The sequence below is a fragment of the Hypanus sabinus genome, chromosome 28 (assembly GCF_030144855.1).
Source record: "Hypanus sabinus isolate sHypSab1 chromosome 28, sHypSab1.hap1, whole genome shotgun sequence".
NCBI lineage: Eukaryota > Metazoa > Chordata > Chondrichthyes > Myliobatiformes > Dasyatidae > Hypanus > Hypanus sabinus.
The window spans coordinates 13,019,941-13,036,251 of record NC_082733.1 but is presented as its reverse complement, the minus strand read 5'-3'; the positions used below and the strand labels follow the sequence as shown (position 1 = coordinate 13,036,251).

The 16,311-nt window shown below is 43.4% G+C and overlaps 1 protein-coding gene across 1 annotated transcript in view; it reads right to left on the bottom strand.

The window, feature by feature from the left end:
- il16 (interleukin 16) overlaps nt 1–16,311 on the bottom strand; it is a 66,502-nt gene that overhangs the window by 8,011 nt on the left and 42,180 nt on the right. Inside the window, exons 13-17 of the mRNA XM_059952636.1 lie at nt 14,117–14,258; nt 11,594–13,052; nt 7,211–7,412; nt 2,586–2,687; nt 765–1,005 (exon numbers count right to left, since the gene is read on the bottom strand). Coding sequence (XP_059808619.1) covers nt 765–1,005; nt 2,586–2,687; nt 7,211–7,412; nt 11,594–13,052; nt 14,117–14,258 — 2,146 coding nt within the window. The remainder of the gene's footprint in view (nt 1–764; nt 1,006–2,585; nt 2,688–7,210; nt 7,413–11,593; nt 13,053–14,116; nt 14,259–16,311) is intronic.

The following is a 16,311-nucleotide window of genomic DNA, read 5'->3' as shown; positions in this document are numbered from 1 at the left end:
TTCAAGCATTCAGTCTTGGAGATGCCAGAAACAGTCATGTGTAGAATTTCACGACTTCAACAAGTTAGAAATTACGAAGGTATTGGCAATCATCTTGAATGTTACAACAAAATAAAGATTTGGAGGATGCAATCATACAAAGCATTGAAGGTAGTCCATTATCTGCACTAGGTTTTACAGTTAATCAAAGGAACACAGCAGATGAATTCTTCTGTCAATAACTATTAAGAACTAATACAATTTTATCATACTCTAGAGGCATTGGTAGTGTTCTAATTTGTTCTATTTTTTCATTTAAATACATAAATTGTTACAGTTAAATAGTAGTTTTTTTAAATATACCTTTTAAACTATTTCCATGAAACTTTGGCTAATTGGGCAGCTACTTAATAGAGCCAAAATGTACTGGTCCCAATTAACTGGAATCCACTGTATACCTGAATACATATAATACACCCTAGCCTTTTCATTTTCAAGCCACAAAACCCTTTCATAAATTGAGGAATATCTGTATGCCAGATTTTTGATTAACTTCTGACTGTGCAACAAATTTGTATTTGAACAAATGGATTGCATTGAGATGTACAGGTCTGTTCCTGACAGTATTAGTCTTGCTAAAATGTGATACCTTCTACCAATCTTACAGTGGCGTTCATAAGACTCACGGTTTAAACAGCATGGCAAAGCATATCTGTGGTGGATGACTTCTGGAGGTGCATTCAAGACTGTTTGCAAAAGAAAATTTCATATAGAATTGTCTCTACCTGAACCTGCAGGGTTCTCAGTCGTTGGGGACTCTGTTGAAGTGCTGAACTTGCTTTCACTTTCCTTGCCCTTGTGCACCACAATTACCGCTTGCCTTGGCATTCGAGCTTGGCGCAGGATAGTCAGACCCTCAGAGTGAGTCGCACCTTTCAATGACTGCCCATTGATTGACAAGATCTCATCCCCCTTTTGAATTGTTCCTTCCTGCATGGCCAGGCCGTTTGGAAACACCCTGTGGACCTGGCAATGGAGGGCAGTAGAAGATGGAGAACAACAGGCTGATTAGTGTAGTTCAGGGCTGACAAAATCAGTCGCCCCTTCCTGGGGTCTAAAACATCACATTCATCTCAGGGCCCTGCATCCTAGGACAAATTCTGGAGGGAGTGCAATTACCGTTTTGCCAGAATTCTATTCCATAATTAAAAGGTTAATTTACAGACTAGTTGCACATTCCAGGGCTGCACTCTGTTAAATTTAGAAGATTAAGTATCAATCTTATCAAAATCTTTAAGATAATGATGTGTTAATTGTGTAGCTGGAGAAAAGCTAATATATCTCCAGCCTTCTGGAGAAAACGCATCTTTTAAATGAGTAGTACCTCAGGGTCCTCTCTTGTGCAAAAAATGCATTGAGGGCAATTCTAAGATGTGGCTTGTACCAGCTACCAGTATATAGATACTAAAAAAAAGTAAGAGCTAGCAAAACCTTGCCCGACGAGGCAGTACAGTCATGGCTGTGCCAGTGTTTTTCTGTTACCAGGATGTAGGTTCAATCGTTCCACTTAATATCAGGGAATGTATACAGTATACAACCTGAAGTTCTTACTCTTTGCAGACATCCATGGAACAGAAGAAACCCCAAAAGGATGAATGACTGAAAAACATTCTGTAATATGCAAAGTAACCCACAGCTGCCTCGTGTACCCGTCATTTGAGTTTAAGTGCAAAGGCATTCTGTTGAGACAATCCTCACTCTCCTGTCTCTCTCTTCTGCAGAAGCAGTTACAGCTCTGCCCAGCCTTCCCATTCTCTCTCTCTCTCTCTCTCTCTCTCTCTCTCTCCCTCTCCCTCTCCCTCTCCCTCTCCCTCTCTCCCCCCCCCCCCAGAGTTCACAGGAGAAGTGTTGACAAGGTTTCAGCAAAGTGAGTATCCCAAGTGCAGAGAAGTGTCACTGTAAAATGCACGTGGGTTTAAGTAACACTCAGGCTCTGTGGTAATGTTTCTTTTCCCTTGTTCAGGTGGTCGTTGTATGGTGAGCTTGTCATGGAAGCTCAATGCCAGGATCACCAGCAGACATTTCAATCATCTGCCAACCTCAATAACTTTCCTGGTGGCTAAAACTAACAAGAGCTTTGCCAAGCTGAAGGTCAGTCTGATGTTGCAGTCCAAACCTCTCAGTCATCTCAAAATGTCTACAGGAAACCACCAAACCACTGACAATACTTAACACCCACAAAAGGATTGCTCTCTCTGCCTTTACTTTAGTGAAATAGACACACTAACTGACTTTGGGGACTGGATCCAGGAAATCTTTCACAGACTCCTAAACCCGAAAACACTCAGAGAGTTGGCCAAATCAGCCTTCTGCTTCCAAAAATTCTTCCAACAAACACGTGCCTTGTATCCCAGTGCCAGTGTCCAACCCTCAATTAAAGGGATGAAATTCACTGGTGTACTTTAATTGAACAGGTGAACTATCTAATAGGATCTTTTTGTTGGGTGGAAGGTTCCAGGACTGAATTCTCAACATCTGATCTGAATGAACAATATTCACACTGTGGAGAGTGTTTCACTTCACTTCCCTTTACTGCTGGTACTCACAGTAGTCACTTTGTTTTCACAGTCCACACCACCTCCAATGCTGAATCCCAAACCAGAGCCTTCTTCTTTGTGCAAGATCACGACATGGATGTCATCCAGTTGCTGTAAAGTGAGGATAATTTTAATGAAGATTTGAGCCTACATGCGTTTGCCAAAGATTATCTTGGAGGGATCAGCGGATGCGACTGGGCATGTGCGGAACAGAACGAGGGGCAGCTGTCCATACGTAGGGCGAGGGGAGTAATGGGATTAAGGAGGAAGGGTCTTTAGAGTGAGTGGGACCTCTTCTCAGGCAGGAAGGACAGAAGCCTACAGCCCCCCAGCACTTTCTTGAAACACTGCTTTCCTACAACCTTCAGGCTCTTGAACCAATCTACACACCTCTAACCCTACCTCAGCAATGGGATGCTACAAACGACTTCTTGCTCAACCATGACTATTTTATTGTTGTTTTTGCACACATATCTTGTTTTCCTCAGCCATTTTTTCTTCTTCACTCCTGAGTGTTCTATGTTCTGAGTGTTTGAACCTACACGTCTGTGATGCTGCTACAAACAAGCCCTTCATTGTACCGGTACCGCACCATACTTGTCAATAAACCTGACTGCCAAAGACTAATCTGTTCTTTTTTTTAATGTCTTGTCTGCAGGGTTTTTTTATTCACTGGCACGTATAATTTATGCTCTGTCTGTTGCCTGTATCAACGTGCCTGTGATGATGCTGCAAACAAGATTTTCATTATAACTGTATCTCACTATACTTCGATTGACGACAATAAATTCCACTTGACATGCCTTACAGAAAGGGACCCACATCTTTAGTTTGAGGAGCATGGCTGAAGGGTAAGCCCAAAGCTTATCCTTCCAATGCACCCTTGATTAATGAGGAGTGTGACGAGGAAACATTTGTAAGCAGAGTGGAAAGAGTCTATAGAATGAAGTGCGGTATCTGGATCTGTAGAGGAGGAGACTATCTTTAGCAGGTGAAGAGTATCTGCGAGGTCTGGAAGAAGGTGAGAGGAGCATCTGTACTGAACGGAAAGCAACTGAACAGTAGGGAGATGTCTGCAGGATCATAGTAGCATCTGCAAGGTGAGAGCAGCATTTGTAATCTGAAGGAAGAATTCAAATTGAAGCAGGAGGGGCCATTTGGCCCATTGTGCTATTCTGCTATCCCATAATATCATGGCATATCTTGCACCTGTCTGCTATTTTCCTGTTTTTTGCCCCATTTCGCCTGATTCTATTCTCTGTCTTAAATATATTCTGTAAATGGCCCTTCACGTGTTGGTAGAGATTTCAGAAGATTCACTATCCCACTGATGAAGAAGTTTCATTTCCTTTCTATACTGACTGGTCAGCCCATTATTAGACCATAAGATGTGGCAACAAAATTAGGCCAATCGGCCTATTGAGCCTGCTCTGCCATTCCATCATAGTCAATTTAATATCCCTTTCAAGCCTATTCTAATGCCTTCTCCCCATAACCTTTTTGATACCCTGAATAATCAAGAACTTATCAACCACCACTTTAAATATTCCCAATGACTTGGCCTTCACAATGAATTCCACACATCCACCAGCCTCTGGCTAAAGAAATTCTTCATCATTTCTTTTCTGATGCTGTGCCCTCTGATCCTAGACTCTCACGTTATAGGAAATATCCTCTCCTCTTCCACTCTGTCTAGGCCTTTCAATATCCAATAGGTTTCAATAAGATCTCCATCATTCTTCTAAACTCCAGCAAATACGGGCCCAGAGCTGTCAAACATTCCTTATATGTTAACTCTTTCATTCCTGGGATCATTTTCATGAACCTCCTCAGGACCCTCTCCAATTCCAGCACATCTTAGATAAGAGGCCCAAAGCTGCTCACAATACTTGTCTGACCAATGTGTTATAAAACCTCAGCATTATATCCTTGCTTCTGTATTTTAATCTTCTCAAAATGAACGCTAACAAGGCATTCGCCTTCCTCACCACCTGGAAGTTAACCTTTAGGGAACTCTGGATGAGGATTCCCAAGGACAGAATTTATTCTCTTCACTTCTTACATAATTTATGAATAATTTATTTCTACCTAAATGCCCGTGATGGTGCCGCAGGTTTTATTTTCTTCTTGTGCACAGGACAATACACTCAACTTGTTAGACAAGTTTCTGAGCAGTGAGGGGATGAATCTGCAGGAGCAGGGTGGGGTTTACAGCAATGCTGGCAAGTGTCTGTAGGGTGGGTGATGCTAAGAAGGGAGGAGTCTGCAGGAGCAGGGTGGGGTTTACAGCAATGCGGTCTGCAGGTGTCTGTAGGGTGGGTGATGCTAAGAAGGGAGGAGTCTGCAGGAGCAGGGTGGGGTTTACAGCAATGCGGTCTGCAGGTGTCTGTAGGGTGGGTGATGCTAAAAAGGGAGGGGTCTGCAGGAGCAGGGTGGGGTTTACAGCAATGCGGTCTGCAGGTGTCTGTAGGGTGGGTGATGCTAAAAAGGGAGGGGTCTGCAGGAGCAGGGTGGGGTTTACAGCAATGCGGTCTGCAGGTGTGGAGGAAAGAGCTTGTCGGACAAATGGAGCGTCTGCAGCCTGAGGTCTAAACAGAAAGAGAGGCACTTTATTAGGACGGGGCAGCGCCGGTGGTTGCGCAGAGGGGGCTCATATTGTGAGGGTTGGGTCCTGTCAGCTGAATAGCAAGGGGAGGTGTGGGCCAGATCAGCCTGTACGGTGAGGAGATAAAGGACTAACTGTACAATGAGGTATGTGTCCATGTTTGAAGGGCAATGTTTGCAGAGTGTGTAGAGCTCTCTTCTGGGTGAAGGGGACACAGGGAGGGTAAGGGGAAAACAACTAGGATGAGAAGAAAGAGTGTATAGGAGGAGGGAAGTGTCTGCAGCTTAAAGGGAGTATCAGGACATGAATCATGTGAACGATGATGGGGATGTGGACAATTGTCAGGATGCTGAGAGGAGAAAGGATGCAGGTGGCAAAGAAGGGTCTGTTGGGTTAGGAAAGGTGTCTGTGAAATGAATGGAAACCTTCATAGGGTAACAGGAAAATGTCAGTGGAATGTAGTCATCAATGGATCATTGAATTAATAGGCTCATCTGCAAGGTGAGAGGCAGCTATGGTTGTGTAAGGAAAACTGTCTGTATGGGAGGGGATGCATCTATAAAGTTCAGAGTTTGTTATTGATGTGCCTCAAGATTAAGGCGCGTATTGATGAGGTGGGGATGTGTTGTTCGGAGGCTCTCTAGGTCAACAGTATCTCATTGCCTGAGGTATGTCTAGAGAGGTGACTGTAACAACCACTACATTACAAATGTCTGTAACATAACTTAATTCATTTCAGTTGCTATAAAACTAAAACAGTTACTTTTCTCTCATGCTGTTCATAATTTGACCCCATCAACCATTTCCTTTTGCTGAAAATACAATTTTGTTCGAAGAAAATTTGACAGCTAATCAAAACATTTTGGCCTAATTATTTAAAGTCTCCACACCAGACACTGAGCCTCATTAATGGTCAGATCAGCAGGGAGTCAGTGCTCCACACAAGTATGATTTAAGTTTGTAGACTTTATATTCCTATTTGATCAAGGAAGAGCTGATTTCCTGCATTTTCACAGCTGACAGCAGAGTGGAGAATGGTGAACGGACACAACCTGGATCGATTAGCAAGTGCTTTAACATTAAAAGGTAAGGACAACATGGAGACGTCCTGTGCAGAATGTAATCATTCCATTTCCGATGCCTTCCCAGTTCTTTGCTGGAGTTGTTAAAATTACTTGTTTGTAAAATAATGAGGAGGTTTCATGATCCACATGAACAACTGCAAGGCCATCTGGGAAATCATTCTAACAGTATTTTCATGACATATGTGAGTGATAATAAACCTGATTCTGATATGGGTCTGTATCGTGGACTGAGAGTGGGAAGAGGGCAGAGAGAGGGGAATCATGGTTGGGAAAAGAGGGAAGAGAGAGGGGAGGGAGTAGGAAGCACCAGAGTTTGGAATCCAATGACCTTGCCTGGTGTCTCAGGGCTGGGTGTGTCTGCACCCACACCACCCCCACCCCACCCCTGGCACTCCTTCTCTGCCACCTGTCCCACACCGCAGAGTTCTGCCCTTGCCATTCCCAACTTCCTTTGCTCTCGCACGTTGACAAATACAGTACTGCGCACCCTAGCTGCGCCTAAGACCTCTATACAGAACTGTAAGTGATCCTGCTGTAAATGTAGAGCCTTATCCACAGAGTGGGTACATATCGGCGACTTGCCTGGACCACTCGTGATTTGTGCTCCGATTTCCCAAGTCTCTCCAGTAAGTCACTGTAAAACACTTTGCACAGAGTATAAATCTGCAGGTACATTTGTGTTAACATATCACAATGTGATTGAAAGCTTGTAACCCTGTTGCTGAGGGGGCAGGGATATAATGCCAGATATGCAGATGAATTTCACCACAATCAAAATAGCAGAATAATCAAACATGTATACCAGTTCATTTGTGGAGCCTCTAAATTGGACCTTAAGGTTAAAGATTCTCATGTATGTTTCCAAAAGCCTTTTAATACTCATTCTTAAAGAGGCATTATCCTATGGTCGGTGTTAATTTCGTGCCATGCATTCATGTTCTAACCTTTAAAGTTTCCTCATCCAGACTCTTTACTTCTGCTATTAATTTCTCCAGTTCTTCTGCAGGAATCAAGGACATAACGGACTGTGCAGAGACACAGGAAGATAGCGATAAGCCGCACTCTTTCTTTCCATCTTCTTTTCTATCGTCGTCCTTCTGGTTTTCCTCCGCCAGATTAATAGTGCAGACTCTCAACTCTGCAAGACTAGAGCACAACATACTCTCTCATTCCCATGAATATTTGTGGGTGCAAAAACTTAACGCAACCTCTCCGATGAAATAGTGAGTAAAACAAAAGTCACAAAAATAACGATGACATTAAGTTTCAATTCATCTATACTTAAATGTGTATCTGATTTCCAAGTAACTGCAATAGCTTTTTTGGCTACTGCCAGTGCAATTTTTATAAATTCTTTCTGATACTTATTTAGTTTGAGTTTCGGTTTTATCCCTTCAATATCACCTAGTAAAAATAATATTGGATTATGAGGAAATTGTGTTCCTGTAATTTGTTCCAGTAAAAGTCTTAAATTTGTCCAAAAAGGTTGAATTTTAGAGCAAGACCATGTCGAATGTAAAAAAGTACCAGTTTCCTGGTTACATCGGAAACACTGATCCGATAAATTTGGATTAAATTTTTTACGTTTTACATTTAAGTATAGATTCTTGGAAGAAAGAAATCTATGGTTGTATTCCATTAGAAAAAATTACTTATAATTTAAGAGATAAATATGAAACATTTTTGAAAATTTGGAGCCCTTATTTACAAAAGACAGGATTAAATATATAGATACTTTGAAGATGAAACAATTGGTTATTAGGGGAAAGAAATAAATATACATATTAAAATTATTACGAATTCCATGGAGCATGTGGAGATCTTCCAACAACCAGGCATTCTTTCTTTCTTTCTTTCTTTCTTTTTTTTCTATAGGGCAGTTAGGGGGGAGGGGTTAAGGGGAGGGGGTATGGGTTATATACATTGTTTTTTCATACTTTGTAATCATTTAAAAATGCAATAAAAAAAGTTCTTAAAAAAAAAAGTTTCAATTCATCCAGGAGGGAAGGGATAAGCTCTGTCAGGATGGAGTGCACTTATAATTGAATCTAAAAAATAATAAGGTCTAGGGCACAAGTTAAGTGAATTACTTGATGGTGTATTTGTTCATTTCTTGTGTTTCATTTATTTAAGTTTTCTCTTTTAACTGAAGACCGATAACTTATATTTCTGTCTGTAAGTAAACCAGCCATTCTCAAACTATTCCGATTACAGAATCGCACACAGTACCAGTCGCCCATATCACAGCACTAACATAGTGATTTAACAAAGCAACACACACACACACACACACACAATGCTGGAGGAACTCAGCAGGTCAGGCAGCATCTATAGAAATGAATAAACAGTCAATGCTTTGTGAGTGTTGCTTTGGGTTTCCAGCATCTCGTGATAGCGATATTACAGGCTCCTTGAAGATTAATTCATTCGTATTACAGGTTGCAAATGTCATCAACTCCTCCATTTTACAGGGTTTATGCAGCAGTAGCTTGCTACCATTGACCTCGGTGATAATAAATCCCAGTAAAAGTCCTGCTAAGGACCAATTAGTGCATATTATAAACTTACCAAGTCAGTGGGTTTTCTAGTCTGTGGATAGTGTTGTGAGTACATTGACATTTTTAGCCCGTGGACCATGTGTGCAAAACTCATTAAACTCAGTGGCCGCCCTATTGTGGAAGCATAGGACCTGAGCAACTTTTCAGGCGTGAAATTACCATTTATTTCCGTGCCAGCCTTGACTCAATGGTGGCTCTCAAATGGGCCTGAAGTATGTGGATTCATGTTGCACGCACAGTCATCCTGTCATCTCAGTGTGGTGAACTACATGTGCCTGTCTGGACACGCCCCCTGCTGACTGCTCCTGTGGCTCCTCCCACAGACCCCGGTATAAAGGCGATCGAGGCCTGAGCCCGGCCTCTCAGTCTCCAGGATGTAGTATGGTGGTCACTCACTGCTGGTTCCTTCTTCCAGTCAATAAAAGCCGTTATCTAGCCTTTACATCTCAGAGTGAGTTATTGATGGTGCATCACTCAGTTACCATTCTGGAGTTTTAGCAAGAGGGAAGGTTTAATGAGATGTTAACCCAACTTATATTTTCCATTGCACATAAGAGGTGCCATGGCATTTTTCAAAGGAAGCAGGGGAGCCGTACTGAAGCTCTGATTAGAATTAGCAGCAGGGATATATGTGTTCATTGGTTTCACAAGCTGTTCACCCATTCAGTAAGGTCATAGTTGATCCATCCTTGGTCTCGACACCTGATCTCTCTTCGTTTATCCCTCAAACAATAATTAAAAACCTGCCACTTAGAATTTTAACAAAGAAGTAGGTCTCGCTCTAAGTAAGAACTGAAATATGATTGTAAGCTAGGTGGGACAGTGGAAACTGATTGGCTGAGGACTAACCAATCAGGAGGGACAGGAGTATAAACACCATCAGACTAGATGTGCCTAAGCATCATCCCTGATGCAGATGTTGGTTAAAGTCAACACCTGTGCCCGTCTTGTTGCCCGAGAAGAGTTTATGCATCACATACGCCCGGAAAACACCAAAAGATTTTTCATGTCACTTGGTGCATTGACCTTAATACTCGTGATACTTTGTGGTGTGAAAGTTAAGCACAACTGCCACTGCTTTACAAAGTTATTTTCTTGGCAACAAGGTGTCCTGAATCACTTACTTTATTCAATTAGCTTTTTTTGGAAAGTAAAATAAGGTCACATGCCATCTGAGAAAATTGGAACCCGAAAGGCTAGCAAATTAAAGAGTTGCAGGTTACAAATATATCTGATCAAATATGAAAATAAACAGATAAATCAGTAAAGCAAAGCAAGCAATCAGTTTTATTTCTGATGGTATAGAAGTCACCAGTAGGGATGTTATGTTGAATTATTTGTGAACTTTGTTTAGACTTCGCTCAAGCAACGTGTGAAGCTCTGTGTGCCATTTTAAAAAGGTGTGAAACTAAAGGCAAGGATGATACTGAAATCGTGTGGTTACATCTGTCAGAGAACGACAGATACAACCAAACCTAGATCTCTATATTCTGGCACAAGGAAACTGTTAAGATGTCCCAGATTTAAAATTCTGAAATATTGCAACAGAGGAGGTCAGGGAGAGTCGTTTTTTGACGGGGGACGGCCATCTAAATAAGCTTGGAACCAAGATATCAAGGAGAGAATTCTGGACAATTTACTAGACAGTTGGTCATAGGTACTGAGGGAATTTCTGCATTAGTCATGGAATAGGAAAGGGAAAATTCAGCAACGTTACACCTGACACCCTGTGAGGGGTATAGGCAGGGCAAATGCAAGCAGGCTTTTCCACTGAGATTGGGTGGGACTCCAACTAGATGCATGGGTTAACAGTGGAAGGAGAAATGTTTAAAGAGTGCATAAAGGGAAATATAGCCTTGTATCCTTTCGGGGAACATGACTTGGCTGTCAGCTATCAGATTTCCAGCATTGGCAGATTTTCTCTTGTTTATGAAGGGAAATTTCCTCACTTAGTGGATCACGAGTGTGGAACGAGCTGCCAGTGCAAGTGGCACATGCAACAGACATAAAGTACAGGAGGAACTCAGCAGGTCAGGCAGCATCCATTGAAAAGAGCGAACAGTCAATGTTTTGGGCTGAAACCCTACTTCAGGACTGAGGAGGAAGGGGGGAGAAATCAGAATTAAAAGGTGCATTGAGGGGAAAGAGGCTCACTGGAAGCTGGTAGGTGAATCCAGGTGGGTGGGAAAGGTCAAGGGCTGGGGAAGAGAGAATCGGATAGGAGAGGACAGTGGACCACAGGAGAAAGGGAAGGAGAGCTGGGTCCAGGGGAAGGATGGTGAGAAGACATGAAAGGTCAAAGAGGAGAATTGAGGAAGGGGGCTGAAATTTGGTAACTAGAAGGAGAGATTGATATTCATGCCATCAGGTTGGCGGGTACCCAGATAGAATATAAGGTGTTGTTCCTCTACCCTGAGGGTGGCCTCATCTTGGCACAAGAGGAGGCCACGGACCAACATAACGGAATGTCACTTTGGATGTGTCCACAATGAGAACTGAGATTACAGTCATCTAACTCAAAAAGTAACAAAGGACTAAAACACTTTCTGTAAATCTTTTGCCATTTGTAAAAATGAGAGCTTCATTGTACTGCTCAGTGGGCAGGGAGAGCAGATTGGGGTTGGTATTGGCTGATTAGTCTCAGGGAGGAAGGGAACTCTAGGTTGGTACGTCAGCCCTGTGCTACTCCTGGGCAAACTACCCATGGATGGGCTAGTAGAAGGCAGCTGTCATTTTATGCTAAAGAATGAACGTTGCATCTCATCCTACCTGAGAGAGAAGCCTTTCTCCAACTGATTGCTCACTGTTGGCGAAGACAATGGCGACTTCTCCGCCATCGACAGGTCCTCGGATGGAGTGGAGGGGTGCGAGTTCCAAGGACTTCCACAGAAAGACACCGGTGACAGGGGGAAGGTGAGCATACTTCTCATCAGGGCGTGTGACAGCTGGTTGCTGAAGGTATGCAGTTTGTCGCTGCTGGCCGAGAACTGTCCTTCTCTCAGTGATTTTACCTGGCAAGAGTCATAGGCGGTGCTGGCGGCCAGAGGAAAACTTCGAGTCCGCAGCCCCGGCGATTTCACGGGCTGTGTTGGTGTCACTGGTGAGCCAGGCAGTGAGGCGGATGATTCGCTACTGGCACTATAACATCTTCTCGGACCAGAGGAGGTATTGGTGGCTTGGGCTACTGGGGTCAACTCGTCCACCAGGGCCTGAGACTCAGGCCCCACATTCCCATTATCAGGAGGTTGCTTTGAGGTATCTGGAGATATCAACTTTACTTTTGAACCTTGTTCACCGCTTGGGGCAGAGGCAGTCCTTTCCAGGGCTTTACCCGAGGTCAGCTGTGAATGAGAATTGTTTCTGGTTTCTTTGTCCCGAGTATCTGAACTGGAGAAAGTTTCAAAGGAGTAGATCTTGTCTTTGATGGATTTGACTCGTTGAGTGAGCGACCCAGTCGAGGCAAAGGTCCTCTCGTTGTTGCTTTCCTTGGTAGCGCCACTGGCCTGGTTCCTGCTCTTTAAAGCTTTCAGGCTTTTTTGGGACCACACTGGCTTGGGAGCTACAGGAGGTCCTTTCTTTACTGTTGTCTTTACATCCAGATTCCCAATTGATGACACATCATCCTCTGGCTTCAGCTGTAAGTCATTTTTAGGCCTTGATGTAGCCCAATTCTTACTGGACTCAGTCCCAAGGGCTTTTCCTTTGGGCAGCATTGCAATATCTTCAGTTGATGATGCCTCCATTTTACCACAGCCGGGACCCTTTAGACAAGAAGTGGGAACACAAGATGAGAGTTCCGATGCCTTTCCTTCCACCACTCTGTCAGCTGGAAGCTGTCTTTGCCCTTCTAAAGCTGAGACTCCTTCCAAATCCTGGGCTGAAGAAACTGCTTCCCTTTCCAGTTCATGTTTGTGAGCAGTGGCGTTTAAGTTGTGGTTGTCGACGGAGGCAGCATCGGCGTGCCCGTTGATATGCTTGCTCGCGATCGCCTCTTGATTTCCAGGCAGTTGTGGGAGTACTGACTGAGTGGGAAGTTCCTGTGAATCTGCCATCACCTTGTGAGCTGCCTTACCCACCAAGTCGTCCACCGCTGTAGGAACAGCTGTCTGCTGGACGTTTTCTGCTGCCTCAGCCGCTCTAACAGAGGTTTCCTGTTTCTCGGCCTTGCAGCAAAGATCCAAACATGCCTGCCTCCTCAGCAAAGGCCTTGCCGTCTCCGAGCAGTTCGCTACATTGCAAAACAATTAATTAATAGCAATGTTCAAAAAGAAAATCTTGCACATTTGCTAACACTTAGCTCAACAAGTTTGTCCTACACATTAATTCATCACCCCTCTGCGTTTGGCTACTGCTGGTTTGCAAAATCCATGCGGGGGCAGAGGGTGGGAACTTATTTGCATTCAATATCTCAAAGACAACCACAAGCCATAGTTGTGCCTCTCAGTTCAGGAGGCTAAAAACACTTCCTGTTGAGAAAGTCAGAGCAAAGCAGTTTGAAAAAAACTTTTTTTGACATATGCAAATTGCATGCATGGGTCTTGCTAGGGTTTTCAAATGCAGAATTCACAATTTAATGCACTTCATTTTTTTGTTCAAAAATAGGAAACTGAGGCATGGCGTGTGATTTATTACTTATTTTTAACCACAAGCCTTTAGCTGTTAGCATGTGTTTTATAAAGTTTCAATATGTTAAACTCTTCTGTGTTTCCTGTAAATTGCTCCATTCGTGCTAAGGCCATGTCATTTTAATCACCTCCCTTATGCACGTATCCCTCCAAGAGGACTACACCTTGTCACAGTTTGCAGGCCTGTGTGCCTCAGTGACCTGGAGAGCTATGTCGGCAGGAGTCAGGGCTTTATGCTTTGCTCGTAGTAGGGTCACCCATGCCAAACATGACAAAGGGTACAGGCCGGACCTAGAGTGGTCCACCACTCCTCCAGGTTCAGGGTTCAGCTCGGGCTAACAACCCTGACCGGTAAAACAAAATTTTTAAGGAAACAGCAATGAAAGATCCTTCTACATCTGAGTGCGATGGTGTTCCTGAGTCTCCACCGCGGACGTGTCTGACTGACAGTACTGAAAACCTAGAGGAGGTGACTGACATGATGAAGGAATCCTTGAACACCGCCAGAGATGGTGGACCTTCATTGCTGCCCTAAATGCCGGTGGTGTAATGGGCAGAGAGTAAGTATGTAAGCATGTATTCAGTTAATATTGATGCATTAAAAATATTTTTATACCTCCCCAGACTCATCTAGTCCAATACTTTTGCAAGAGTAAATGAAACATACCTCGGTTTGTTCCTCTTTGGTCCGGATGATAGGAATTGCGTAGCGCTAAATATTGACTTTGGTCTGGAGCAGATAATTGAGTGAAGGCTTCTGAACAAGCAGAAACTGCTTGATGTTCTTGTGACTGCAGTTTTTTCACTTCCTGTAAAGCAAACAGGAAACCATCACTGACTTCAAAGGTGTTGTTCACTGCTGCCTGCCTCTTCTCCTTAACAAAGGAATGAATGTTTAGATGTTCAACCATCATCGGCTGAGGAGACTAGGGATACAAATAACTTGGTTGGTAATTTCTTCAAACTACATAATGAAACATTTCTCAGTTGTCCATTATGTTGGATCCTGAAAATCATAATGAACCATCCAGTCTTTCTCAACTTACCAATGGAACTTTCACACTTCAGTGGTGTATTCACCGCCTCTAGGTGGTGAATTTAAGCCCCACCTAGAGGTTTGTATGCTCAGCAGTCCCGTAAAGTACTGAGGGAGTGCCGCACCGTACAGTTTTGGATGAGAATTTAAAGCAAGGCACTTTGGGCAGTGGAGAGCAGGACCCTTCAGAAACCCCTGAAGCCCAAGGTCATGAGCCAGAATTACACATCATCAGAGGCTAACCAACTTCAAGAGATGTCCTGGTGGGTAGTATGGGAAAGGGATACTGACGTTGCGATAACAGGGTGACTGGTCTTATAGTGGTACAACTAGCTGAATGGGAGTGGTGGGCAGAGTTTTGGATGCTGATAGAAAGGGGCGTTGCCACTGAAGCGGTGATCAGAGACTTGGGAATCAGAGTGTCATATCAGAGATTGATGGTGGGTCAGTGAAGAGAAAAGCCCAGAGGATGAAGTTATTGAATTACTTGGCAGGCTTTCTCATCTGTGCACTGCTGGGAACACCATGTTATCTCAGCAGTGTCCAAAGATGGGCACAAGCCAGTCTAAGCTTCCTCTCAGTACTCCAGAAGGAATTCCTCAATGAGGAACCTGAGGCAGGATCAAAAGAATTGCCTCTAAAAAGTATCAGCGATACAGATGGGAAAAGGAATGGAGGAAACTAAGTCCTATTACAATTATGCTACACTGTGAATTTGAATTTCCCCTGGCAATTGGGGGAGTTGTAAGGCCTTGTAAGGGGAGTTGCCATTGTAAGGCCTTGCGTTGCATTAATTTCTGTCACAGTTCCTTTGTTAATAGAGGTGAATACGCCTCAGAAATACCTTATGGGCCAAAAGGAGCTGTGGAACACTCCAAGGTTAAGAATGGTTAATATAGAAACATGGGAAGTTCTATTTGCATGCGCATTCTTCTTTTCCCCCTTGACAAGAGTATTGGAATTTCCAAGATTTCTAAATTGAAGGGCTCAAATTTAGGTGTTCCAGTCCTGAAACCAAAGTTTCCCGTGGTTTCATTATCACCAGTAAACTATCAAAAGCAAAGAAAAATTAGTGTAATTAACTGAAGCTTGAGTTGTTGTAAGGTGGATTGCACCAGCTTAAAACAAAAAGGTTCCAGAGCAATCTACAAAAGGAAATAGGATAAGGACTTAGGTAGGCCTTTGCGCCCGTATGGTGTCCCTCGCTCGATAAATGTCGGTGAGATCAGAGCTTGGTATCGCAGCTCTGCGTTCATGGACTGTGGACCTTTTCAGACTTGTGGTTTTTATATTCTCTGTTCTTATTGCCTGTTCCTTTCCGTTGTGTTGTGTGACGGGAGGCTGTTTGGGGGTTGATGTACTGTTAGTTATTTTTGTGGGAGAGGGCCAATGTTCCTGTTCCGCTTTGTGTTGGGCGAGTGGGGTTCTGGGGGTTGACGATCGGATGGGGTTCCTTTTAGTAGAGGGAGGGCTGGGTCTGATGTTTCTTTCTGAAAGGCTTTCATGTTCCTTCCTTGTTTTGTGGCTACCTGGAGAAGACAAGTTTCAGAGTTGTATATGGGTACATGCTTTGATAACAAATGAACCTTTGAAAGGAAACACTTAAAGGGCTGTTAGTAAAGAGCAAGTGAGTGGGACTAGTTGAAGAGCTTGCCTAAAGACCAAGGCAAAAACAATGGGCTAAAAAGCCCTGTCCAGGAGTATATTCATCAGTGACTGTAACAGATAACTCAAGCCAGCCACATACTGTATCTAACTGACTCAATGGAGAGCTGCTAAGTGTTCAGTTAGTAGCTGAAGGCAGCATCATACAGCTTGGCACATTT